The sequence below is a fragment of the Phoxinus phoxinus genome (genome assembly GCF_949152265.1).
Source record: "Phoxinus phoxinus genome assembly, chromosome: 14".
Lineage (NCBI taxonomy): Eukaryota > Metazoa > Chordata > Actinopteri > Cypriniformes > Leuciscidae > Phoxinus > Phoxinus phoxinus.
Genome location: NC_136889.1, coordinates 9898362 through 9925843, shown reverse-complemented (window position 1 = coordinate 9925843; position 27482 = coordinate 9898362). Strand labels below are relative to the sequence as shown.

At 38.2% G+C, this 27482-nt stretch overlaps 1 protein-coding gene across 3 annotated transcripts in view; it reads left to right on the top strand.

Annotated features, from left to right (window-relative positions):
• The window catches only part of sdccag8 (SHH signaling and ciliogenesis regulator sdccag8), a 38065-nt gene extending 12545 nt beyond the window's left edge, over positions 1 to 25520 (top strand). Inside the window, exons 14-18 of one of the 3 annotated variants that reach the window (XM_079636359.1) lie at positions 7631 to 7758; positions 9066 to 9174; positions 14081 to 14212; positions 24726 to 24804; positions 24930 to 25520. In XM_079636359.1, coding sequence (XP_079492485.1) covers positions 7631 to 7758; positions 9066 to 9174; positions 14081 to 14212; positions 24726 to 24804; positions 24930 to 24938 — 457 coding nt within the window. In that variant the 3' untranslated portion in view covers positions 24939 to 25520. Of the gene's footprint in view, positions 1 to 7630; positions 7759 to 9065; positions 9175 to 14080; positions 14213 to 24725; positions 24809 to 24926 lie in introns of all 3 variants that reach the window. The other 2 variants (XM_079636357.1, XM_079636358.1) reach the window with 2 other exon arrangements.
• The last annotated feature ends 1962 nt before the right edge of the window (positions 25521 to 27482 follow it).

The following is a 27482-nucleotide window of genomic DNA, read 5'->3' as shown; positions in this document are numbered from 1 at the left end:
GGTGCTGGGCGGCAGCCATCTTGTTGGGGGAGCAGATGGCGATGGGGCATGGAGGGGAGGGGCTGCTTAGCAGAACTAATCAGACAGTAACGGATGGGGCAGCTGGGACCGCTGCCGGCCATGCGGGAGAGTGCCGGCGAGCCGCCCAGTGAGTGTCATGATGTTGACAGTGGTGTGCCCGTTGGCCTGGGATGAGACCTTGCCACGTCTTCACGCCTCGCCGGCAGGGCTGCTGGCCTCCGGCTCCTCCTCCACTTCACACGGCAGAGGGCAAGAAGAGGGCTTTTGTCTTCTGTTATTCTCAGCGTCTTAGAGACGACATTGCAGTGTTAGACTTAGTTAACTTGGGTCACGCGGTATAGCCATGTAGCAAGCTTAATTGGTCCAGAAGTTGGTCCTTCAGATACAAAGTGATACTTTTAAGTACACGTTTATAATAGAAATTTGGCTGTATTGTATTTTTAGCTCATACTTGAAACCTCATCTTCTTTGTAATTGGAAGATACAATTACTTATCCATTTTTTTTTCACATTAATTTAACATATTTTATGAACAAATTAATTAATCTCTCAGTGGAAATCATATCAAAATTTATTGCACAAGCCAGTAAGTTAAAAATTTAAGATTCACTAGAATAAAGGAATAAAGTACTACAGAAAATGTTATTGTAGAGCATGTAGAATATGGATACCAAACTCAGTGAGTTTGTGTCATATTTGCATCGATCAGCAGTGATTTCTCCCCTCCCCTGCTTCTTGTCCATGGATTATGTTTCTCCACTGGCCTAAAAGACCAGATGCAATGCCAGAGGCTATGCCCCTCAACCAAGCAAGCCCTCAACTCATTGCCAGCAGTTTGCTCCATTATTTAACAGTGTAACCAAGTTCAAGGCAATTACATATGTGTCATTTATTTACAGGCCCCTAAGAGAACAATGTAGTGTACACAAGAGAACACACACTCTCGTTTTGAATACTGCAGCTATAGCTAGTAGTGTTTGCCAACAGAATGCATATGTTTGAAACATTGTGCAATTTGCACAGAGGGGAAAATATGTTCAAACATGGCACATACTTTCCATTCAAAGATGAGCATTGACAGTTACAATGACTGATTTAGTAACTTTACAAATCACAAAGAATTCTTTATAATTACCGTAGTAAAAATGTTTCACCTGAATATTTTTAAGCAGCTATGGCAAGTCACTACTTCTATTACTGTTATCTTGATGTGTGCTATTTGCGGTGATGAAAATTCAATGTGGTTCCAGAATTTAATGATCAATTATCATTACTATAGTAATACCCAATATAGCATAATTTATGCTAACATGCATTCATTCCTTATAAAAAAGATTGTAACATTCCACAAAATGTATTTGTAATTTGTCCCTCTAGTTACATTTCATAGCTTGAGGACATTTTTGAAAATATGAATTGGGCGTTGTGAATGGCTCAATATTTCAATTAAACCTTTCAAAAATATTGGATCAGAAAGAGTTTTTTTAAAGAAATTAATATTATTATTCAACAGGATGCTAAAAATGGTCCAAAAGTGGCAGTAAAGACATTTTTATAATGTTACAAAAGATTTTTTTTTTTTTTTACATTTTATGTATCAGAGAATCCTGAAAAAATTATCACAGTTTTCCAGAAAATATAAAGCAGCACACTTTTTTTCAACATAATATATTGATATTATTATTATTATTATTATTATTATATATTTTATTATAATAATATACAGTAAAATCAGTAATATTAAATTGCAATATTTCACAAAATTAATGTTTTTACTGTATTTTTGATTAAATAAATGCAGCTGTTGTGAACATAAAAGACCCAAACTTGTGAATGGTAGTGTATTTAATGCATTCTTCATCTTATCCTTCTGTGAAAATCACCATTTGCAAATCAAACTATTTGTCAGAGCAAATATTTTTAGCGGTGAAGTTATTGTCAGAAAGTTTCAGCCCTTAATTATATTCATGATCAGAAATTATTTCATTGTAAATGTTCAACTTGAGACTCCCAGTCCTACTAAAACTATACGTCCATGTGTCTTGAGAGCTTCTCCAGTGCCGTGGCCCAGCTCTGTGTCATGATGGTACAGGACAGAATGTTGCCAGTCCCCAGGCAAAGTGGGAGCAAATCTGTCGGGTGCAACTGTTCTCACTTGGGCCAACTCTGCCCAGAGAAAGTGCCCTACTTACTGTTTCTGGAAGCTGGGTTGTTCTCCTTCTTTTCAAAGTCTCCATGACACTTTTTTTTTTGTTACCACAAGTGTAATTTCAATAATAGACTTTCATCTATTATTATTCCAATAGCTTCCATATTCGCAGTAGCTGGGGCAAGAGTGCTGATTTTTGATTAATGGTGCCACATGTTTCTAGTGTGCTTAGCTCATTGGCTGAGCTGTATCTGAATTTCTTCTCACTTTTGGAGACGGTTTAATCGTCTTTCCTCTGTTTACCCACAATGCATACTTTTTTGTGTAATCCATTTGTAAGGTCCAAATTCATTTTCAGTAAATTTATATCAACATGCTCAAAGATACTGTATAAAGGCACATATCATAATGGCTTTCTCTCTCCCCATCTACTCTCCAGATGGCATAAGGAGTCCATCACAAAGCGGGCATCATCCCACAAAAACATGCCATGAAACAGGAGTGGAAGAGATGGGCACAACCCTAAGACCCGGCAGCCCGACACCCTGTTGGGTTAAAAGCGCTGTTTGTTATGCTTTTTGCCGGCCATGCGCTTTTTGTGGGCACGTTGGGCTTTTGGAGAGCGTGTTTGGTGTGTGATGGAGGGATGATGAAGGCAGCATGATTTAGTTGGGCCTCCTGTGTGAGGTGACACGGGTAGGGGGTCTGGCACAAGCCCCTCCAGGTCAGCCCGAGCTGTGGAAATGCGTCACTCGCTCAGAGCGCGAGCCTCAACAGCGCTGTCACAGGCTGTTTCACCCGGGGATAGCGCTCTGTCTTGTTCTCTTCCTCCTTCTCATCTTTATACTTTAATTTCTGTCCAGTTAGTGTATTTTGTCCCAGAATGCACATCACAGAAACCTCTTAAATATTTTTTCAACTTTAGTTTAAACTAGGATCGTTTAAAGGAATATTTCCCTCAAAATTCAAACTTTTTTCATCATTCTTATCAAAGTCATCAATCATTCTTGTTATTCATTGAAAATCTTTCTTGACAGCTTTGGTCACCATTCACTTTTATGGAAAAGAACAGCTTGAAGATTCTGCTAAACTTTTCCTTTTGAGTTACAAATGGGAAAGAGGGATATGTGAAAAACAAATATTACATGAGGGTAAGTATATGATGACGATCATTTATTTAAATCTTTTAGAGGAACTATCCTTTTAAGCAAAGATGCTTTTGTTCAAGCTATTCAAAAATATTTTCTATATTCCTGTCGAAATTAAAATTCTGTTCAGTATCATAAACACACATCTAAAATCTCATTTCTTGACCTACTCTGAAAACATGGATATTTATTCAGCATATGTGAACACATCTCAGCTTCCTCTGTGTGCGTTTTCAAATCACAACAGATTCTCTACAGATACATAAGAAAAAAATGATTATCGTGATTAGTTGGTTTGTTGATAGGGGTGTCTTATAGAAAGGGAGGGGGTTGTTTGTAAATTGGTGGCGTCTGCAATTCGTTTTGCCTCTGACCTTGAGGGGGTTTTGCGCTTCTTGAAGAAGAAAGCAGAAGCTGGCGGTAAACAAAGTTCACTTCTGACAGATGGATTGAATGACAGAGAGGTTGCGAGTGCCAGAATAGCCCTGGCATCCGAGGAAATGTTCAATGCGGTCCAACAGGAGAGGAGGTGTGAACAGGTGCGGGGCTGCTGAAGGAAAGGGGACCAGATGGAGGGAGCCAGAGCCAGTTTAGTTAAAGGAAAAAGGGTGGGAGGGAGCAGCGAGAGGGGGGGGGGGGGGGGGGATAAATGAAGGGTGGGGGGGGGGGGGGGGGTCGATACGGTGCGAGCGATGGAGAGGCTGACGTGCACGCTAATAGAAGCGGTTTGGATGTCGTGTAAATATAGAGTGTACAAGTACCACAGACGAGACACGGGCGGCTCAGGTTGGGCCGTTTCATTCGCTCCTGGAGGGATGGGGGCGAGCGTGTCAGTGGGAGACAGGAAATAGGAGTGCGATTGACACTGAACGAATGCAGCTGAATAAATGCTATAAAACATCTGAGTGTGTTTGTGAGTGTGAACATGTTGCAATACTTCCTGTATTAGCGTGTCGGCCAAGTTTTCTTCAATATATTAATAGCAAAATATTTCTATACTTTTTTTGCATACCTTTTTGAACATAATTTCATATCCTTTTAAATTGAATTGTACTCTTTCTACAGCCTATTAGAGCTGAGTGTCATCTTGAGGACTGTCTAACTGTAATCACAAAACCGGGATGAATGTTAAAATGCCAGATTAGCGCCTTCTGTCCATTTCCGTTCTTACCCCGCAGTGCAACCTGTACTTTTTTTTTACTTTTGAAAGTTTTCCTCTCACATATATTAACATACAAACAGTGGCAAGTGTCCTTGTGTACTGTTGAGTGCTCATGAAGCCAAACGGCTGACTCCAATTTGCGCACATTTTAGGAACGGTAGCATTTGGTCATTTTTGGCGTGGGATCACGGAGCACCACAGGGTGCTGCAAACTCTGCGCTCGAGCGGTCTGTGGTAGTCCAAATCAAATGGGCAACAGCTTGAATAGTACCCACTTAGGCAGCCCTCAGCCCTCGCGCTCCACCAGCACCCAGCTACAGAAACTACTTTCCGTGGCTCGACGCTGCTCCCTACCAGGCAGATCGACCAACCCGGCTATGGCTCCTAACCGGAGGACATTAGGCCTTGCTCACATCGTTACCAGCAGTGAGCAAACACTCACTGACCTGCCATTGTAGGGTGGCTGGAGAGGGTGCAAGGTGAGTCAGAGCTGTCTGACCTGGCTTCCAAACTTGCAAACACATTTGAGACGGATGACATTTCAGATTTGAATTGGCACAAGTGAAACAATCAAGGTATTCGTTCAAAATGCATCCAGACATACATCTTATATTTGGTTTCACAAACCTTAAAGTGATAATTCATTCAAAAATGAAAATTCTGTCAATGAAAATTCTTTTATCATTTACTTCACCCTCATGTCGTTCCAAACCTGTATGACTTTCTTTCTTTGGTGGAATCATTGAAGGAATCAGCTAAAAAGAGTAATTTGTTCATGAATCAAAATACACTACTCGCATGTATTTTGATTCATGCATGTTTGTTATTTTGTGGTATTTTTTATCTCATCACATTCAGTTCAGTTTCATTGGCGCCGCTAAAACACGGCTCAGGAAACACTGGATCCTGAAATATTTCTAAGATTGATAAATTTAGCAATCTTTGATACTTGGCTTGGTGCACTCACAATTTCTTCTTATATCTACATGTTATTTTATGTTAAATTAGGCATTTAATTGATAGTACTAGAGTGCATATAAACCAGTCTCAGACTATATTATTTGTGTACTTAGCAATCAATGCATGATAACTCCTCTGTTCCTCTGCTAACCACATGCTACTTTAAATATTCTTTGCCTTTAGATACATAAAGTTTTGAACTCGTTGGTGTCCACAGTATCTCGCTCGAAGGCCTCTCGCTCAGCCAACTTTTTCCCTAAAGTGCTCACGGTAACTTTCTGGCGGTCTCTCTCATGCTAATTGGTCGACAAACACCCGACCCCCCCACTCCATCCACACCCCCGCACCCCAGTGAGTGGCTGGGCCCCCTGGAAAGCCACAGTAACAAATGGCTGGCTGTGAGGCCTTTGTGAGCCCCTGCTGAGCGCTGGTGTGGATGGTGTTTTAGGCCGCTGTTCAAGCACAGCGGGGGCCGAGCGCTCTCCCCCTGCTCGCTCTCTCTCACACAGCTCTCGCAGGCGGAGCGCCTTCACACTCCAGACGACAGCAGGCCTGCAGAGACGGTCACTTCTCCAGCTACATTCCAAACCCAGTGTGCGAGAAAAGTTTTCAGGCTTCACTGTTAATTAACACACTTTGACTCGAGTTTTGTGGGTGGTTTTTTTCTTCTCTTCTTACTTTCTTTGGCCTGCATTATGTCTGCTCTTTTTTAGTGTAGACAATTTATTTTATTCATGCTGATCACTAACGTGATGTTCTTCAACCTGGCAGTTGAGTAAAGAACGTGTGCTTTTGTTTCCACCTTTGAGGTGCTTTAACGTAGATCTGTTGATCAATGCTATATCTAATCTCAGAAATCATTGTGTAGTATGTTGCACGTTTCTCTCACTTTTCTCTTTCTGTCTGAGTCAACAAAGCTCTATTTGCATATCTGTAGGAAGGATTACAATATTGCCAGAGTGTTCCAGTAATTGTGTAGCACAGGTGAATGAAATCAACAGTGCAATAAATGAAGCGATACGTCGGGTGTGTGAGTATGGTAAAGTGACAAGATGTAGTGTGACAAGAGAGATGTGTTGATGTTTGTCTATACTTTAGATTCAAAATTAACCTGTTGCCACACCTGCCAATACCGGGTGAATTGAGTAAATGGATCAGCCTTAAATGTTTCTTGCCGACTGTGCTCTATTTTTTTTTTTTTTTTTTAATTGTCACTTAAAAAAAATATATATTTTTTTTTTCTTGCATATTTGTGGCAAAAGACCATTGTGTCACTCACAGCGTCATATATTCCCAGTCTATACTGTATGTGAAATGCTGCTACTTATAAAAACATTAATGTACACATTTTGGTGATAATACGAGTAATACGAGTAATATCACCTACAGTAATTATGAAGAGACAGAAGCTCCATGTTTTGAAAGATCAGTTAAGGGGGACTCTGTGTGTAGATTTACACTTAACACTTCCATCATTATTAGACAGAAAAAGTACCAGCGAGGCTCAGATTATCTTTCAATGCATTTTGTTGGCATTCCTAAGACTGGCCAGAGGCCAGTAGGCTAACTTTTTTATTTAAGCCAACTTATACTCTCATTTGGTGTTTGAGTGGACCCCAGTATGATAGTTCTTGTCCAGGATTTTGATTTGGCAGAGTAGTATCAGCCCCGACACAAAATACATAGTTAAAGGGATATAGTTTAATATACAATATTTAAATTCTGCCAAATATTAAAAAATTAGAATTTTGTGTCATAAATATTTTAATTGTCAAGATTTTTATTGTGCTGTTATGGTTTTGCACATGTTCCATACAGCATTTTTTTTTATCTTATTGCGTAAATGTGCTTTGTTACAATTCTCCTGTCACATTAAACGTGCAGAAACAACTATCAGTAAATTAAAGGTTGATTTTCTCCAAAAACTATTAACTGTGACTCTTTCAAAACATTGTTCTGTGTATATGAGTATTCCTATCCAGCCCGGCACAGCAGTATTAGTTCAACCAGTGCTGTGAATTTGGGGCGGGACTGTTTGATTGTCTGACCAATGACAGAGGGGAGTGATCAGGAAACCTGTTTGAAAACATGCATTTTGCAGTTCCGTTTGCAGACACTAGTGGCTTTCTTCATGTGTATCACTGATCTACATGTGTATATCTCTCTCTCTCTTCCCCTCTCTCTCTGCAGGCAGGAGAAGGAGGCGGTAGAGCGCTGCTGTGGTGAGGACATGGCCGCTCTGACCTTCCAGGCACAGCGGCGCGAACGTGAGCTGACACAGACGCTCCAGCAAATGGAAGCGCAGCACGAGAGGAGTGGTGGGTGTTCACCGGTGCACTGCCCCTTGCCAGAACAACCGCCTCACCCGCTCTTCCGCCTGCCTCACTCCCGCACGCTCCGGGCATGAGCCACACTGTGCGGGACGGCATCAGGAACACCTGTAACCTTTGGCTGGCCGAAGGGAGCAGATGCTAGGCGCTCCAGAGCTTCAGCGCTACGTATTAGTTAGCGTTTAAAAATGGGGGGCGGGCAGCGCTGCCCACTGTCTGCTGATTTCAGAGTGCTGCTCTCACATCTGTTGCACCATCTGGATGGGCGAGTTTAGTTTATTTACCTGTGTTTCCAGAAACTTGAGGCATGCTGATTGCCAGAACAAAGCACAGAGAAAACAAAGGGCTTCTTTTTGGCGCGGCTGCACGGCACACATGTTGTCTAAAGAGAAATGGCATCAGAGGCTCAGCAGGAAGCTCTCTGGGCTTACGGAATTAGTCCTTTAATACCACAGACCACTTCCCTCTCTAAGCATATAATGGCCACTCTCAATAGCTAATTATTTTTGTCCTGCTTCCCCCCGTCCCTATCTCTCTATCTCTAAATGGATTGATTTTAGTAGTTAAGACAGCATCGCCTCTAGATGATACCACTTTTTTTTTTTTTTAAACACTGCCCTGTTTGTTTAGAGTCCAGTTTGTTTCTTTTATCCCGCTTTGTGTGTGGCGTCTCTGTGGCCTGCACATGCCCAGCTAGTTTCAAAGCGCAGAAACGCAGTAGGATTCTTTTGGTGTACTTTCAACAGCTTCTGAACTTTTTGAACTTGATGAAAACTAAATTTAATGAACACAACAATCCACGTTGTCACTGCTTTCCTGCTTTCTGTCTGTCTCCGTTTCTATCCGTATCTCACATTTCCTTTGTGTAGCTCAGATATAAATGCAGAATATACACGGGGGGTCCCAGACCAATTCTGAGACCACGATGAAAATGAAGTGTTTTGCACAATTTCTAGGTCTTTATTCAAATAAGTATATGTGTGACTTTAATCATGTGACTGTACAGACGGTCAGGTACTCTTTCATTGAAGCACAAGATGTTCTTTGGATAATCTCAAATCATGGTGGAGAAAATTATCATATTAAATGTATTAAAATGTATTTCAGTAACCACTTTCAAACTACTTTCTGATTTTGACACGTGACCCTGAACTAAAAAAATTTTTTTTGTTACTTTCCGACTCAGGAAGAACATTCATTATGTGTTTTTTTTTGTGTTGCTCTTCCTGTGTTATATATTTGAGCACATCTGTGTGTTTGCTGTGTTAATGAGTCAATACTTTATCTGTTCACAGTTAGAGAAACAGACGCTCTGCTCAGTGCTCAGAACAGCCTGATTGGGAAACTGAAGGAGGAATGTCAGACACTTGGGGCAAAGCTGGAGGAACTGGCCCAGAGCAGCAGGTACGTTGCACTTTCAGTCCTTTTAAGATCATGTACAGTATACCGTATTCATTTTTTCATTTATTACAAACTCAAACCCTATGTAAAACTCGAAAAAATATTGAACCCAGTCAAGTTCAGGCCAGGTACCAGACCTGCATTTGTGTCTAGGATTCCTATGGTCACAGAAGGCCTGGAAATGACAAGTTGTTGAGTTTTAAAATAGTTAGTCTTAATTTTTTTTCTACATATTTTATTGATTAGAAATTGCTAGTTCATTAATGACTAAAGCAATTGTCAAAATTTGGTAAATAAGTGGAAATTCACTGGTTTAAAGATGTGTGAACTCTGTCTGTCTTCAGGGCTTCTTTGGTCATGACTCTCACGTCTAGCATATCTAGAGCTAAATTAAACATAGTGTTCACTGTAACTGTGCTATTCCTTGCAGTGAAATCAGTGAATATCAGTTTCCATGTTTAAAATGCAGATTGCCTGACATCGTCTTCTCAACTGTTTGATCTTGTTGACGCTTTGTGAATTGTGTATCTTCGCGGAGTCCGACTTTCAGCGCAGAGCCACTCGCGGTGTGTTATCCAGAGCGTGGCATCCTTTCTGTGCCATACTGCTCTAGTCTGTGCCCCAGTAAGGGAGCTGTCACTGTACCCTGGCACACGCCAGCCTGTCCTCCGCGCAGGCTTTGCTCTCTGCCCATCACATGTGCCTCTCACCTCAGGCCTCTGGGGTAGTCAGCTGTTAAAACAGTGTAAAGCGCATTACTCACATCGCAGCTTGCAATCTGCCATGGTCAGTCAGCCCAGCTTGGGAAGGTACAGGCCACTGCTGCTCACCCTCCCCCTTCCGCCCGCACGCTGAACTCAAGAAGACCTTTGAAGAAGATGAATGTATTGTATTTGTGATTGTACTGTAGTTTTACAGTTGCTGTTGACTGATAAAAACACTCACATGGGTAGTTGACTAATGCTAGGCAGTGTTCTACTTTACTTTTCTACTTACAACATTTTCTCATTCTTTTATAATTAAACTAATTATTAAACATGCAGTTTTTTATGAACTCATATTATGACCACATTATATTTTTATGACCTGATGGAATATCTGTACTAAAAATGTATGTCACACTACAGGACTATTTAAGTAAAGAAGCACAAAAAGTTAAGAAAATCTATATTTGCATAACTTCTGCAAACAAGGTGAATGAAATGAATTTAAAAGGTTAAAACAAACAAGGATGGGCTGTTGACGTACAGTAAATTACATAAGGGATATTCACATTGCCTCAGGGTTTTGATCATTCTGTCAGGGATTATTTTGTGATAACATATTGCAACTATACATTATCGCATTTATTACAAAAAAATGATAACAATCAATAAATTGCCATAAAATATAGATTTGAGTTACAATTATTTTATTATTTAAGTAGAAGTGAGATTTTAAAATGTAGAAAAATAAATGGTTTAATTTGGTCACACTTTAAAAGTTAGCATGAACAAACGATTATGAATAAATAAATGCAGCATTTATTCATCTTAGTTAAGTTGAACATTTACTAATACATCATTAAAATCAAATGTTATGTCTGTTATTATTATTGAATGGCCCTGAGCTAATATAAAGTAACAATAGACAGTTGTATTTTTATTAACTAACGTTAACAAAGATTAAGAAATGCTGTAACAAATGCATTGCTCATTGTTAGTTAATGTTAGTTGATGCATTAAATAATGTTAACTAATGGAACCATATTGTAAAGTGTATCCAATTTAGCCTGTTACAAAATCTAAAGTTTATGTACATGTTAATCATTACCTGCCGACATACAGAATCTCATAAAGGTCTAGTGTTAATGTAATCTGGTACCATATATATATATATATATTTAATGTAGACCGTTTGTGTAGACCGTTTTGTGTCATTTATATATATATATATATATATATATAATGTAGACCGTTAATGTAGACCGTTTTGTGTTGCATTGCTTTTTAATGTAGTTTAAAAAAAACAAATTTTAGTAGTTTTTAAGCTTAAATGTTATATAATAAGAGCAATGTATTGACTATGTATATACACACACACTTGATTAATTTCCCTCTACTGATCTCCCTGTCCTGTTGTTTTATATCCTGTGACAGTGTGGCCTTCTGTTCAGTGTTGTGTTTTAAACCTATAGGCAGATGAGCACGCAGCACGCTGGCGACAAGGTTCATTCTGCATAAGACTCAGATGAAGGTTGATCTCGTGTCTATAATGCAGCACATCCAAGCAAGTTGTGCTGGTGGATTTAATTACTTGTATCTTTAACAGTTTTATCGAACACAACCCATTAGGACGTCTGCTGTTGACTTATTTAACAAGTTTACACATTAAATCAAATATCTGTTGTGGGGAGCTGATGTCTTCCTTGTAGACTCTTTAACTTTTGGAGAGTGGGGTGTTTACAGTGCTAATGGAGTTGACTTGGCAGGGCTATACCTGCTGGCAGAGTGCTCTCAGGTGTTTCTGGTGCAATGAGAGTGTGGTCTTGTTAAGAAAAAAAGCCTAAGTAATTGTCATTGGAGCCGTGGCAAAGTGATAGTGCAAGTTCAAATCTGGCTGTGACCCATTCAGTGATCCCAACCCTGTTTGCTCCCTATTTCTCTTCTTCCTTTTTCTGGCTTAAAACTATACGGGTGTCAGAGACCATAATTCGCAGAGACCCCAAACTCAGCAGTATGGTCCCAATCGTGCACCGCTGCTCAGGTCACACCCGTCTGACACTAGGTGGCGCTATAAAGAGGCAATTTGCCTTTTGGATCATACCTTTGGAACCCTAAGGGTTTCAACAACAACAAAAAATCCCCAGAATCCTTCAGTCAAGTTCTACAACATGTAACTCTTTTCACCATTTTGGCTTTTCTTAAAAACTTACTTTTTTTAAACTTCTCCTAGACCGTTGGTCCGATCTTCACCAAAATTGGCAGATTGCAGAGCAGTTAGGGATGGTGCTGGCAGAAAGTTATTAAAAGCAAAGATATAATTTAACTAATTAGTCAGGCAATGCCCATTTTTATGAGTTGACTTACTTGACACACAAAGACGAAAGGACATTCTGAGGAGAGACACTAAGTTTCGTATAATTCTGCCAATGGTGGCGCTAAAACTAAAAACAATTATTACTCCTTAACAGTAAAATTCATTAAGTTGGAAATTGGTAGACTTCCTAACATATCCTCTTTTTTATTTTTAAATGTGGCCGCTGGCAGCCAATCAAATTTCAGTGGCTAATAACATCAAATATGAATGGTCAACCATTAAAAATTGTATATGTGTACAACATTTTGTGAAAAATGGGCCTCAAGGTGGCGCTATAACAAGCAATCTTACGTTTTAGCTAATAACTGCAACCGAGTGCGACAGAATCAAAAATCTGGTTTCCTCTGATTCCTTGGTTTAGGCCAGGATATAACAATATCTAATTGTTATGATTATCTTGTAAACTTTATCCTCCTAGGCTGTTTTTCAGACCATCACCACACATCATTCTAAATTATTTAATATAGATTTAAATTTTAAACTGTTTAGATCAATTATTTTACAGTATGTGTCTGGTATGACCCATTATGATTTGTCTATATCTTTTGTGCACAAAGTCCAAACTTCTCAAAACTTTGTAAATATGGAGAACAAGTCACTTTAGGCAAACTTGCTTAGTTTCATGAATGTATTATGCTCGGGAGGCTAACAGCAAATTCTGAACGATCAGCCATTTCAAATAAAAGATGAAGGCTGTGATATTTATGTAGCAACAGGATAAGGAATCTTTTAAGCCTAATGTTTTTCTTTCACTTTTCATCCCTTTAATGGAAATGAAGGCATTGATCTAGTTTATTTGTATATCTATGGTTTACTGACAGTATCGTTTTATTTAATTAGTGTACAGACAATTCTGCAAAATGCTTATTGATTAATTAAATGTTTATTCAACTTAATATATGAATATACAACATATTTTAATAATGCTACATATTGAAAACAAGCAACAGATATGATTGAAATTAATTATAAAAATTAAAAGGGCCTTAAGATAAATGCTTCATATAAATAAGATTTTGAGCTGCAAATGATATCTTGACATTTATTTGAAATAGTCCTTTGGCATCCTATGACATGCAATTCATCTACATTATGTTTAATATGAGACCACACTTACACCACAAACTGCCTTACAACAGTAAAAAAATTTATACTAGGGAATTGTTTTACTTCTCTTTTAATCTAACAGAAAGAGAGTGTGATTTCCTTTGAAAGTCAGTTGCTGCTTTTTAACACATGTGTGTTGCTGTATCCCATCCCATCAAACTTTACTTTCAGTGAATATTCAAGATGGACTTTGCTGTAAAAACCACATCATAAGATACATTTCTATTGTATCGATAATATTCCACATGGGGTATTGGTGCTTGGACCCCGATAATTGCTGCTTGCTAAGTTGCTACTATATTTTCCTTTGCTTTCTTTACTCTCTTTTCAATAAATGTGGAAAACAAACAAACGAAGAAAAAATGGTTCTCTGCTACTTCCTGATAGCCCCTCATACATGCTGCATTTAAATATGGGAGTGAATCCTGAATTTATCACATTCAAATATTTATATCAGCTTATAACTGATAGTACTAATATACTGTGTATTAAGATCCATATACTGTCCATTAAGATCCGTTTTTGTGAAATGTGCAGTTTTATTTAGGCTCTGTAAGCTGCTGCTTTTTAAACTCTGTTTTTGAGGGCTGAATAATCTAATGTCAGTTCAAGTATTATTAGAGTTAAAGGAGATTTATTATTAGAGTTATAGGTTTTTTTAACAGCAACCAAATGTGGATTCTAAACCTTAAGTGTGTGTGTGTGTGTGTGTGTGTGTGTGTAGAGCGGAGATAGAGCAGTTGTCTCTGGAGAGAGAGCACCTGCAGGAGAGCGCTGAGAAACTGCGAGGTCGCTGTGAGGAGATGGAGGAGCAGTGTGTGCAGCACGGCAGGATGCACCAGCGCATGAAGCAGAGGTACACACACCTGCAGCACTGACCTCAAGTCCGCACATGTACAGTCCCTATATGAGCTTGTGTAGTGTATAACACCATGGCATCACTACAGTACATTTGAAAACCAACAGCAATTAGGGGTGTGAATTTTTAGGATGTCTGTGAATCAATCTTAATACCAGATGTAAACAGGGCCTAGCATGCTTATTTTTGGCTCAAATTATTTATTATTATTATTATTAATGTTGAAAACAGTTGTGCTGCTTAATATTTTGTGCAAACTGATACTTTAAAAATGAAACATTTTTTAAAGATAGCATTTATTTTAAATAGAAATTGTTTGTAACATTCTAAATGTCTTCATTGTCACTTTTGCTAAGTTTAATGGTTCCTTCCTGAATAAAAGTAATAATTTATTAAGCATTAATATTACTGACATCAGACTTTTGAACGGTAGTGTATGTTCATCAGGAATTGCATTTTGTCAGACTGAAATAAGGCTGGCTCTTCAAGAAGCCATTGATTGGATTTGCTGGCTGTAGATTTGTAACCTCTCAATATGTCTATAATATTAACTGGAATCAGATACTGGCTTTTTAAAATATATCTGATACATGTAAGCAGTGCACTCGTAACACTTCAGACTGTGTGTGTGCGTGTTTCAGGCAGGGGCACATGTGGCCACTGAGTGTAGGGTTGAGGGGCGTCTGGCACACCGCCCGAGCCAGCATGTGGGCGAGTGAGTGAGTGTGGGTGTATCCACAGTACCTCCAGCCTGAACTGAGCTTCTGCTGGGAGCACAACATCCTTCTGTTTCCTCCACAACTTTACATATTAGCGAATATCCACCTCTTCGAACCAGAGAGAAGCAGATACAGAGAAAAGTTACGTTTCCACTGCCGCCTCGTAATGAAAAGCATGTTGTTTTTAGATAGTTGTGCCGTGTGGGCATGTAAGTGAGCTTTCCTCACATAACTGGAGCTGTTAAAATGGTTTGTCACCTTTGCAATTACGCAACATTTCTCACAAGAGCTCACAGACCGAGCTCAGAGGTGAGATGGAGCGATTAGAAAGAATCTATATGTGTGAAATATTTATAGTTATGTTTACCATAGAAGATATGTACAAGCTAGAGATTGTCAAATGATGCAATCTTTTTTTGTCGTGCATCTTTTGAACCATCCTCTTGATTTTATGTTAAAGCTAATCTTTTGAGAAGAATTCAAAACAAAGAGAAAGTTTCAACGTGCAAGAGGGCAAATAAAACAATTTCGTGTGCTGGCCAAAATAGAGAAAAATCTATTTGTGAAAGTTTACCGCATCGCACCGTTTCTTTCTCGCTGTTTGCATGCTTTGTTTATTGCAACGCTGACACACACAGTTCTCCTGCTGTTGGTATGTAAGACAGAAGGTGCCGGAGCCAAACTTCAGCCCTCGGCTCTGAGTAAGAAACTGAGAGGTCTGGTCCCTCCCGCGTCTTCAGTGCCCCGGGTGTCTCTGCTCTGTAGGGCACTTCACCCCGCCGCCCGTGGGTTAAGGTGTACGTGTTAATAAGTTGGTGCAAATGGCTTCGGCATGCATGCAAATAGCCGGGGCCCCACCTCAGATATTCTTGATCGGGCGCACAATCTGTGCTGCGAAGAGCTGCAACAGCGTGGCACGCATGAAACATTTGGAAAATCAGCTTGATTTATTTTTACCATTCGAGCCAACGCCAAGCAACACAGGGGTTTTCGGCACACAATGTTTCACTCCTGCAAGTTATTTATTTATTTTCCACGTGGTATCGCATATTTTCTGCCTAGAGATTAGGGCCAGTGATATATGAAAGGCTTGAGTGTTGGCCAACGATTGTGCGTAATAGCCTCGGCTTTATGGAGAACATCAAAAATACATATGCGCATCAATCCTATTTTTATTTCATAAATGCATTTTGAGCATCGCTTCACTGCTGTGTAAGATAGTGGACGTTAGTGTGGTAAAAGCCACTTTGGGATGTAGTAATCAGACTATATATATATATTACTGACTAATTTCATATTGTCTGCCTCATTAACATACAATACAGGAAAAGTCTCTTTAAGCTCAAATTAAAAAAAATATTTTTGAGTGTATTGTTGAAGAATGTAATTAGAAATGGTTTAGTAAACAATGTAAGAATACTGTTCTTATAATTGCATTTTAATGGAAATTTATGGCAGAATAAACAGAAATTTAATTGAATGAACTTGCCTAATTAGCTATTTGAGGCACACTCAGGTATGCCTTTAGTATTAAATATAGTATTAATGTTATTATTATTCATATAGGCTAAACAACATGTGTTGTAAATTCTTAGTTTTGTAAATTCTTATTACTGCTTAACTGTCTTGTGCTTTGAAATAGAGGCGTTTGTGGGTGACAGACATCGTTTAAGTACGCAGGCAGGGGTCCATGGAAATAACAGGGAATTTTTTTTTTTTATTCAATTCCAAGCTTGGAAATCATGGCCATTTTAAATTAATTTCAGAAAGCATTAATGGGTATTTAACATGAAAAGCTTTTAGTAAGATGACAGGTCCTGCGGCATGGCATTCTATAGTGAGGCTAAATGATTTTAAACAGCATTTTGCATATTATTTTATAATTATTATGCATTCTGTTTTTACGGCCTTCTATTACTTCTATTACTTTTTGTGCTTTTTAGAATTCATTCGTCACACCGCAGAACTATGTTTAGGAACTAGGGACGTTATTCGAAGTTTTTTAAAAAAAAGACTAGTTAAAGCGCCTTAAACATCCACTTAAACATTCAAAAGAAGTATTTTTGTTGATTTAAAAGAAAAAAGAATTTGTCAGCTACCCTGATTTTGGGTAGTAATATGATTATTTGTCAAAAATTTCACCTGCTCCGAGTCCCTGCTCACACAAGCTCCTCAAACATTCTCTCATCTCCACTCAGCCCCACAAACACGCATCTGCCAATGAGCGTCTTTACCAATTATCACTCCCTCTCACCAACACACACAGAAGCAAACACGCTCCTGTTCCTTAAAGGAGTGTTGTAGCGTATACGCAGATGTGTGCCTAAATCTACAGGCTTCTGTCAGCCATATGGCAGCATAAAGAAAGATGGTAGTGGCGTGTGGATGTGCGCGGAGGGGAGCGTGGATGGAGAGCCATGTGTAGCGGTAGCTGGAGCGCTGCTGAAAAGGCTGGAGGAGATGGTGCAATGGAACAAATGTCCGAGAACAGCCGCGCTGCTGCCGGGGAGATGGCTGGGCCTCGGGCGAGGGCTGCTTCATCTGGTTCCCTGCCACCCACCCCATCATTCTCTTACACACACACGGACACGCATTTAAGACTGTGTGTGTGCTGCTTTTCCCGAAAGCAAAAAAAGCTCAGTAAACTTTTCACTTGCAAATGAAGTTGGCAAGGAGTTAAGGAGATGGCATGTGTGATGTGGATGAGGCTAGTCACTTTTGCATTCGTTTGCTGATCTTTGTCTTTTCTGGGTCAGATGTACCTTTAGCATCAGTCTGCATGAAAGAAAGAAAAAGCTTTTGAAAAATAGTTTTTTTGGACTTCTCTGCTAACAAGAGTCTTGTTTATAATAATAGTGCTTCAAGTGGCATTATTTAAAAGACAGCAGATTTCAACCATAAATCTGAACTTTGCTGACAGACCCAAAGATTGTAATAATGTGCTGTATGTGGAGCATATCTTTTCAGCTTCTCTTTAGTTGTTTGTGTTTGATATTGTTGAACTGTATATTCTCAAACAGAACTGTTCAAAACCTCTAACCTAAGTATTCAATTTCAACAGCCTACTCAAACCTCAATTCTACAGACATGAATAAAGCTTTAAATGGTGCCGCTTGGTAGCACAGATGTGTGGCTATAGACTCTTTTCACATTTCTGTGTTTGGAACTTTAGCAGGGTAAACTTCTATACTGGAGACCATAGCAGATATTATTTTTGCTTTCCCATTTGAGAGAGATAGATTATGACAGTAAGAAAATAGAACAATGTCAAAGCAGCTGTAATAGAAACCCTCTCACTGAAGTGTTAAAAAAAGAAGAAAATATTTATTTTCATTGTTGTGGAAGCACTGCTCACAATTTCTTCAGAATATAGAAGGAGAAGGATATTATTTAATCTCTCTTTTATCCTGTTGATCATCATCATCATACAGCCGTTAAAAAATTGGGGATGGATTTTTTTTAATGCTTTTGAAAGAAATTTCTAATGCACACTAAGGCGGCATTTATTTGATTAAAAATACAGTAAAAACAGTAGTATTGTGAAATATTATTACACTTTTAAATAAATGTCTTCTATTTTCATATATTTAATGTAATTCATTCCTGTGATGACAAAGCTAAATTTTCATTACTCCAGTCTTCATATAATCCACATAAGCTGATTGAATGTTTTTTATTATGAATGTTAATGTTGAAAACGGTTGTACTGCTTAATATTGTTTAATACTGCGTGACACATTTTTCAGTATTTATGTAAAATAAAGTTTTTTTAGCATAATAAATTGCTTTACTGTCACTTTTGATCAATTTAATGCGTCCTTGCTGAATAAAAGTATTAATTTATTAAAAAAAATATCGTACTGACTTCAAGCTTTTGAACGACAGTGTACTGTAAGAACTTATTCTACAGTGATATCTACATTTTCAGAAGCATGCATAACTTTCTGGGCTCAGTGATCATTGATCTGTCAGATCAGATCTGATTGATCTGTTGTTCATTTTGAACAACTGATGCTCTATATTTAAAAGTCATGGTGTAACATCACACATATTTGCACTCTTGGTTTTGCAGCTAGGGGGCAGCAAGGAGCCTCTCCACCCTAATATCCCTCTTTCCTGTAGTCTTCTTGGGCCAGCTGGCCCACACTGCTGGGGGCAACAGCTCCATGGCCTGCTGACAGAGCCTTGTGGAGCGGTGGCTCTACCGCTCCTGCTTACGCGGGTGCTGGGCACATCCCAAGGCATGCGAACTGTAAAACGCTTCGTGGTGCATCCAAGCGCTTCCTATCCAGCGCTAAAACCCCATTTATAACATCAAAAAGTGCTCACTTAGCTTCTTTCTCAAGCTCCCTAAGTAGTTTTCGTAAGGAAGTCCAAGCTGATGGTGGTAACAAACTTTATGATGTTTGTTGGGAACTGACATCACATATGTTGTATAGCTGAATGTAATTTTTTTATCTTTGAACAGCAGATATTTATTGTAGCATTGAGTCTAGTACATAAAAACTTTGTCTTGATGCGTATATGTCCATAACATTGTGTACAAAGACAAACAAAGTTATTTTAACTTAAAAGTTACATTTATTTATTTAGTTATTATTCAGTTGTTGTCAACAACAGTTGTTGTTGTTAAGAAAAAGATTAGAAAGATTTGAAAGCAAATATATATATATATATATATATATATATATATATATATATATATATATATATATATATATATATAATTTTGCTTTGTTCAGTTGTTACATGTGTCAGAAATGAGTTGCCAATCCAAAATCATTAAGAATACTGAAGATATAAAGGCAAACAATTAATAATAATGGTGGTATAAATAATAGTGATAGTAAATGTATATAATAATAATAATCCAACAAAATAAAAATAATAAAATATAAGCGACGGCTTAGCCAACTTATACTGTCTCCTAGGCTAATATTCATGGTCTTGATATGGATTTTTATTTTTTTATGGATTTATTTTTGTCAAGTGCTCCTTTGCAGGGTTTCCAGTATTGATGGTGCCACTGTCATTCAGAAGTGTGATTTACAGCATCTTTTAGGAGAAGAATGCTGCCATTTTGGGAAAACCTATCTAGAAATGGTTAGATGGACTATCATTAGATTCATTGCAATTCATAGGGAGGGACTAGGAGCCATTCTGGGCCAAATCATACAGCTCTGTTGTCTTCACATTTATTCACTGGCCACTCTCATAGTCACCTCTGTAATCCAGTCTTGATTATCCAAATAACCACTCAGTAACACTTCATTTTCAATGTGAGTTCCTTCATTCTAAAGCTGTATTTTTTGCTAGAAAAAAAAATCTAATAAAAAATGACAATACCATGTAACATTTATTGTCCTATGATTGATCTAGTTTAACGATCTGATTATTATTTGTATTGCCATATCTACAAACGGTCCAAACTCAGTTCTGTAAATAAAAACACAGACTGAGGGAGCAGAGATCATGTGCAACAATAGACACTGGTGAGTCTATCAGATCCGGGCTGTGAGATCCAAGGCCTGCGGTCAGTGGAGCTGTGTTTGGCCCTGGCAGAGGAGTGAGGGACTGTGTCCTCGCTGCCGCTGACAGCCCTGTTTTACCCAGGCAAGCCAAGACAGATTGCATATATTCTATACTGCTTATCCTTCCTCCAAGCCTCGCATACCCCTTCCCGCCACTATCTGCAGCATGCTGCTGATGCGAGCCTCGTAAACTCACTGGATTTAGTGATTTGTCATTCCATTTGTTGAGATCTTTTTCGATTGGCTTGTTTGAGCATTGACGGAACTAAACCTGCCTCATTTGTTCTGATATGCTGTACTAAGTAACTGTAATTTTTTGCTGTTTCTGTGAGCCCTGTTCTCATTAGAATATCTTAAAAGAGAAAAATGGTTTTATTTGTGTAGCTGCGCTGTTTAGAAACCATTTTTCACACAGGGTTTTTCGTACATTAAATACATTTTTATATTTAGATCACCAGATTTTTTGGGGGGTCTGTATATCATGATCTTAAAAAGACAAAAATTGACAGTTGTGATTTGTTTTGTCTTTTCGCAAGAGCTGAGAGTGTATTCACTGCTTCTTGCCAATTCATTTGGCCGACGCTAAACAGATGCTAAGCACTGAACATCACTCCGAAAAACCCCACACCCTGAGGCCACAGCAGGCCACGAGCAGAGGAGCTTCAGTCCAGTCCATCAGCTGTACAGGTGGCAGCACTGCAGGCCACGAGCACAGACTCACTGAGCACCTCAAGTTACGGCAAAAAAACTTTTTACATGATAAAAAAATACTTTTATCATCTAACAAAATTTCCATTGTAAACCTTTTATTTATATTTAAAAGACTCTTATAAAAAATATATAAAAGATGTATATATATATACACTCTGAGGCATACTGTTCATTACCGCTGACATTGATTTCAAATCGCCCATAGAGCTAAAGTTTTATATTTACCAAAATATTCATTTATTGCATTGGGAGTCTCATTCAATGTTTTTTTTTACAATTCTGTTTTGAGCTGCCAACCCATAGCTAGACTGTTGTTTTGTTTTTAGTTTTATTTCATTGGAACTAAATAACTCCTGTACTGCTGTTTTAGCCAGTGACACTTGTGCATAACAGTGCTTTGTTACTGAAGTGAGACAATAAAAGCACTTGATAAAAATAATGTTGACACAAGCAGTTAACATAAAATTACCTTTGTTCAAAAGTTTGGGGTTGGTAAGATTTTTTTCTGTCAAGTCATTTTAAAGAAATTTATACTTTAATTTATCAATGATGCATTAAATACATTTATATTGTTACAAAATATATCTATTTCAAATAAATGCTGTTTGAATTTTCTATTTCTTAAAGTATCCTGAAACAAGCATTGATAATCAGAAATGCTTCTTGAGCAGCAAATCAGCATTTGATTTCTGAAGGATCATGTGACACTGACCGGGGTAATGATGTTGAAAATTCAGCTTTGCCACCTCAATTATATATTGCATTTTGAAATATAATAAATTAGAAAACAGTTATTTTAAATGATAATAATATTTCATAAAATATTGTAATGTAAACAGTAATATAACTGTTCTTACTGTATTTTTTTTATTTTTTTACAAAAAACCTTACCAACCCCAAACTTGTGAGCAACAGTGTAGGTTTAGGTGCTCAGATTGAACAGTTTGGGAACCTCCACTTTAAGATATTGCATTTTCAGAACAATTTGAAAAGCAGTCTTGTTGTTTTATTAGCAGGAACAGTTCTAAGTTCCTTACATACCTTTTTTAATCTCCCGCCGGTAAGTCAGTTACAAAAGCCAGTATTCTCTGAACTAATTGGCATTTTATAGATATGTAAATGGCCGATCCAGTTACCTGAGCGCTCTTTTGTCGGCGCATCAGTCGGGTTAACCGTGTCTGTGTGTTGATCTGGCTTCAGTTAGCCTGGGAGCCAGCAGATGGTGTCCTTTCACCAGGGTCAGCGGGGAAGCTCTCCTCTCCCTTAAAGCCCTTCTCCAGCTCTCTCAGTAGCGGGCAGAGGCAGCAGTGTCCAGGCCGGGCCAGCTCAGCCCAGCTCCATGCACTAAGCTGTATTAAAAACCTAATTAAGTTGCGTGCCAGTAAATGGAGGGAGGTTATTGGATTTGCAGCCTTAGCTGCTGGACAGCCTTCTAATTTAATCAGACTCCCGATGTGAGTCCAGCTTCAGAGATGACTACGGGAGTTTTCTCTCTCTCTTTTTCTTTCTTTGAGACGGTTTATGGGAGTCAAACACAAACTAACATGGCCCTGAACAAGGGCACGGGTCGTTTCGAGACTTTTCCCCGAGTGGCTGTAAAGCAGACAAATATGGGGAGATTGAGATTGGCTGATTAAGGGCGGTGTGATAGTAATAGGTTAATGCAGCGTGCCTGTCTCCAGAGGTGCAAAGGTGCTGCTGATGGCTTGTGTGTGAGGTGAGGGAGTTACACACACAGAGCTGATTCTGCTGCACTCATTCAACACACTGACACGCTCAGCATAAAGAGCAAACTTTGTTTTTAGATTCAACAAAGCATATTCATTATTTCTCTAGCGATATTATGTCAGGATTATAATTTGATTTTGCGGAAACATGAAAAGGTTTTAAGAGTCATTCCATTCATTTTTGTTTAATACTGACAATATTTTAAATTCCTCACTGCTTTGAAAAATACTCCTGTTATTAGGAGTTTAATAACGAATAGTTTGGAGTTGCACGATTTTTAAAATGTGTTTGAAAGAAGTCTCTTATGCTCACCATGGCTGATCAAAACTACAGTTAAAAACAGTAATATTGTGAAATATTTTTTACAATTTAAAATAACTTGTCTATTTGAATATATATTTCAAATGTAATTTATTCCCGTGATGCAAAGCTGAATTTTCAGCATCAATACTCCAGTCTTCAGTGTCGCATGATCCTTCAGAAATCATTCTCATATGCTGATTTGGTGCTCAAGAAATATTTATTATTATCAATTTTGAAAACAGTTGCACTGCTTAATATTTTTGTATTTATTAAGTCACTTTTGATCAATTTAATGCATCCTTGCTGAATAAAAATGTTAATTTCAATCAAAAAAGAAAAGAAAATCCTACTGACTCCAAACCTTTGAACGTTAGTATACTGTATATCAACATTTAGTTACATTTTAACATTGTAATTTTATTTTTAAATTGATTTTAATAATTGTCTTATGGAGCAAGAGGGCTGTAAAGTCATGTACTTGGATCTATAAGCTCACTGTGTTTTTTTGTTTAAAACATCTTTATCTGAGTTGATGTCAAAGTCATATACATTATACAACTCATACATCATATCCAGTAAGTCATGCCATATGTCTGCACATAGAGTTTATGCATGTTCTCTTGGAGTGATTGGGGTGTGTTTTTCTAGCTACATATTAATGATTGTTTTTTTTACTAATACTGAATCAGTATCAAACAATACATCTCATGCATTTCGAGAAGAAAAGAAAACCCTGTGTCAAAAAAGCAGATGGTCCACTAACAGAGCTTATACGGGTTTACAAATAATGGAGATGTCCTTGCGGCTCTCACAAGTTTTTATTATTCTTCTATTTCTTATTTTGGTAAACAACGGCAGATGAATGGTACTTTGTGAAAGACCTGAAGAACAGCAAAAATTGTGGATAAAGTTTTGGATGAGTGCACTAATACAGAAGAACATTTGGAGCTAAATAGCGTGTGGAGGAGGTTAGGGCCAGTGTCAGAGCGCTGCCAGACTCTGGAGGTGGGCGGCAGCAGTGGCGCCAGCTCCCGAAACAGCAGGGCCTGAGCATGGGACAGGATGCCCACCACAGCCCTGAGATCAGCCCTGTCCAGCTCACGCTAGGAAGGCCAGCAGAGGAATCAAAGGATGACTGAGGCCCGAGGACAGGAACAAGCTGTCTGGTGCAGTCAGGAGAACTATTTTGCGCACACTCCCAAATAAAATGGGATTTAAGGAACCAGAGGTGAATGACAATTATTGTAAAAAGGCAGAAAAAGAATGGATCTGGCACTAGTCAACAAGAGAAACTGGAGGCAATTTTCATTTTTGGGTGAACCATCCCTTTTAAGTTAATGATAATCTGTTAAATGTCCACTTTTGAAAAAGACCCTTTAACAGACAAAAGATTTTTGACAGATTTTCTGTGAAATCGCTCCTCTTCTCTCAACAAACATCCCAAAGTTCAGAACATGCTGTTGAAAAGCAGCCATCTCTCTCTCAGCTAAGTGTGGATGTGTGTGTGTGTTTTGTCAGACTGCAGCAGCTGGACCAGCACTGTCAGGCCAGCTCTCAGCAGGTGCTGCAGCTCCTCAGCAGACAGAAGCAGGTCCAGGTCAGTCTCTGCTGCTCTACCACCACTCACATTACTGTAACGCAAGTAGATTCAATTAGAACTAATGTCTTTTAACTGATATATTATTTGTAAAGTACTTAAACATCATATGCCATACTTTTCAGACATGCTGAGCCACGGAGATGCAGGTTCAAGTCAATACGTATCAGAACTTCATCACTTTCTTTTGTCACAACAATACCTTGTCTCCTCCCCCCTCCCCTCCCTTTTTATTATTAACTTATTGTATAACATGTGCCATTTAACTGTATTTTACAGAGTTGTTTATAATTTCTGGTCGATAAATTATTATTGTTGTTATGTATTTTATGTTTTATGCCTGATAACATCTGGCGAAGGGACTACCAATGAAAATTAGCCTTTGGGTTCATGATTGTTGATTAAAGTACACTGTCCCTTTTTGAAATAAATAGAAGAAAAAAATCATTTCTTGTCATCTGTCCACTATCTGTCTTAATGCCATTGGAGAAAATTCAAAAACTACACAAAAAACCCAGCTTGGAAGATAAACCATTTCTATCATAAAAATGAAACTTCTGTCAGTAATTAACGTTACTCACCGTGATGTGATGTTGCTCCAAAGACTTTCGTTTTATCTTTGGAACACAAATGAAGATCTTTGATGAAATCTGAGAGATTTCTGTTCCTCCATTGTCAGCTTTGATGCTTCAAAAAGTTAATATTAAAGAGATCATAAAACTATGAATTGAGCTCATTTTTTTATAATTTGCCAGTCAGCGCCACCATTTTTGATCATTTTCAGAAAACTTTCATGGTCCCCAGAATATTTTGTTGTATGAATATCTGAACAATATAGGCTATATATATATATATATATATTGGCCAGGTCATGTTTGTAAATGAGAAGATGTTCTCAAACAGTTTACCTGGATAAATAAAGGTAAATATATATATATATATATATATATTACTGAATCCCATCTGAACGAAGTCTTTGACAAAAAAAACCCCATGATTTTCTGTGTTTTGTTTAAAATGTTGCTTTTTTTATTTTATTATTATACTTCAATTTAAGTGTTGATTAAAAAGATGCTTGAAGCTAGAATACGTTTGTTGTTGTTTTAAAGCAGAGGCGATGTTCTTTATATATAGCCTATATAGCCTAAAGAACATCGCCTCTGCTTTAAAACAACAACAAATGTATTCTAGCTTCAAGCATCTTTTTAATCAACACTTAAATTGAAGTATAATAATAAAATAAAAAAGCAACATTTTAAACAAAACACAGAAAATCATGGGGGGGGGGGGGGTTGTCAAAGACTTCGTTCAGATGGGAGTAACGTTAAAATGATCAAAACATAGATGGAGTAACGTTAGATTGAGTCCATCAACTCACCAAAAAGCTTGGACAGTCCTGTAGCTCGTCCTGGGTCGACATATCTTTTAGGAATGTTAGGCAGTTTTGATTTATATTTATATGTTTGATGATCGCTTGTTCTGCTTCTTCTTCGCTCGACGCCTTTGTTTTCATCAGGAGATTCAGTACTCTTTCAGAAGATGCGTAATAGCGCCCCCTACCGTATAACAGTGAAAACATGGGTTGCTGCGGGGAAGCGTTGTCATTAATGGCGTGGAAAGAGGAGTTAATATTATTTGTAAAGTATCTATCAGGTATCTATACATGATGGTAGTATTTGTTGTACAGTGATTATGATTTAATAAATATTGTAATACAATATACAACTTTCTTAAAATGCGCAAAATACCTGTATAGGGATGTTCGCCGTGACGTCACGATGCGCTCTGGTTGGCAGAAGAAAAGTAATGACCGCTTAAAGCGCAGCGCAAACACAGAAGAAAAATGGTTGTATCGTGCTTTGTGATCGGCTGTGTTAACAGGTTCGATAAGAGTAATAACCCCAAGAGCTTCTACCGCGTACCTAAACAGCCTGAATCAAGAAAGAAAGCTTTGAATTTCTGCAATTAGGCGTCTATACCCAGCGGAAAACAATGGGAGCCAGCGGACCACGATCGCGTCTGCTACCTACATTTTGCGTTACAAATGAAAACTAATTTTGTAAATAAATGTTACTAGTAGGTTCTATCGCATTGATGGGTTAATTAATGAATGAATAACTGTACAAAATACCGCGGAAGACGTGTCAAAGTGTTTGTTTACATAGCCTAACTTTTTGTGCATGCTGTGACTGAGCAATGGAAGTATAATAACACTGACATACCCTTAAATTATTGTATTTTCATTCATACATTTTACGTATATGTTAACCAATGTTATATATCAGAGGTAAGATAATTTTGATTCAAAATATAGCCCATGGATAAATTACACCTGTATTTTTACTCTAGTTGTAACATATTTACCAGTTATCCTTAGTTACAACAAGTAATATTCGTAATTATTACTTAATTTATAGGCATCTAAAGATTTGTACGCCTTCATCGACTCTCTGGTAAACATAGATGGCGTGTCGATGAGATACAGATAGATGTCGCCGAATGTCAAATCTGGCCATGTGTCCGGGCTTTTGCTCCAATTCTCACTCAGGTGATATTGATCAGGCAGAGAACATGAACCCTGGTTATATAAAAGCTTAACCTTATATCTCTTTTTTGGTTCTTCGGACAAATAATTAGCATATGCTGACAAAACACAGGTAGACTGCTGCGAGTCTGCG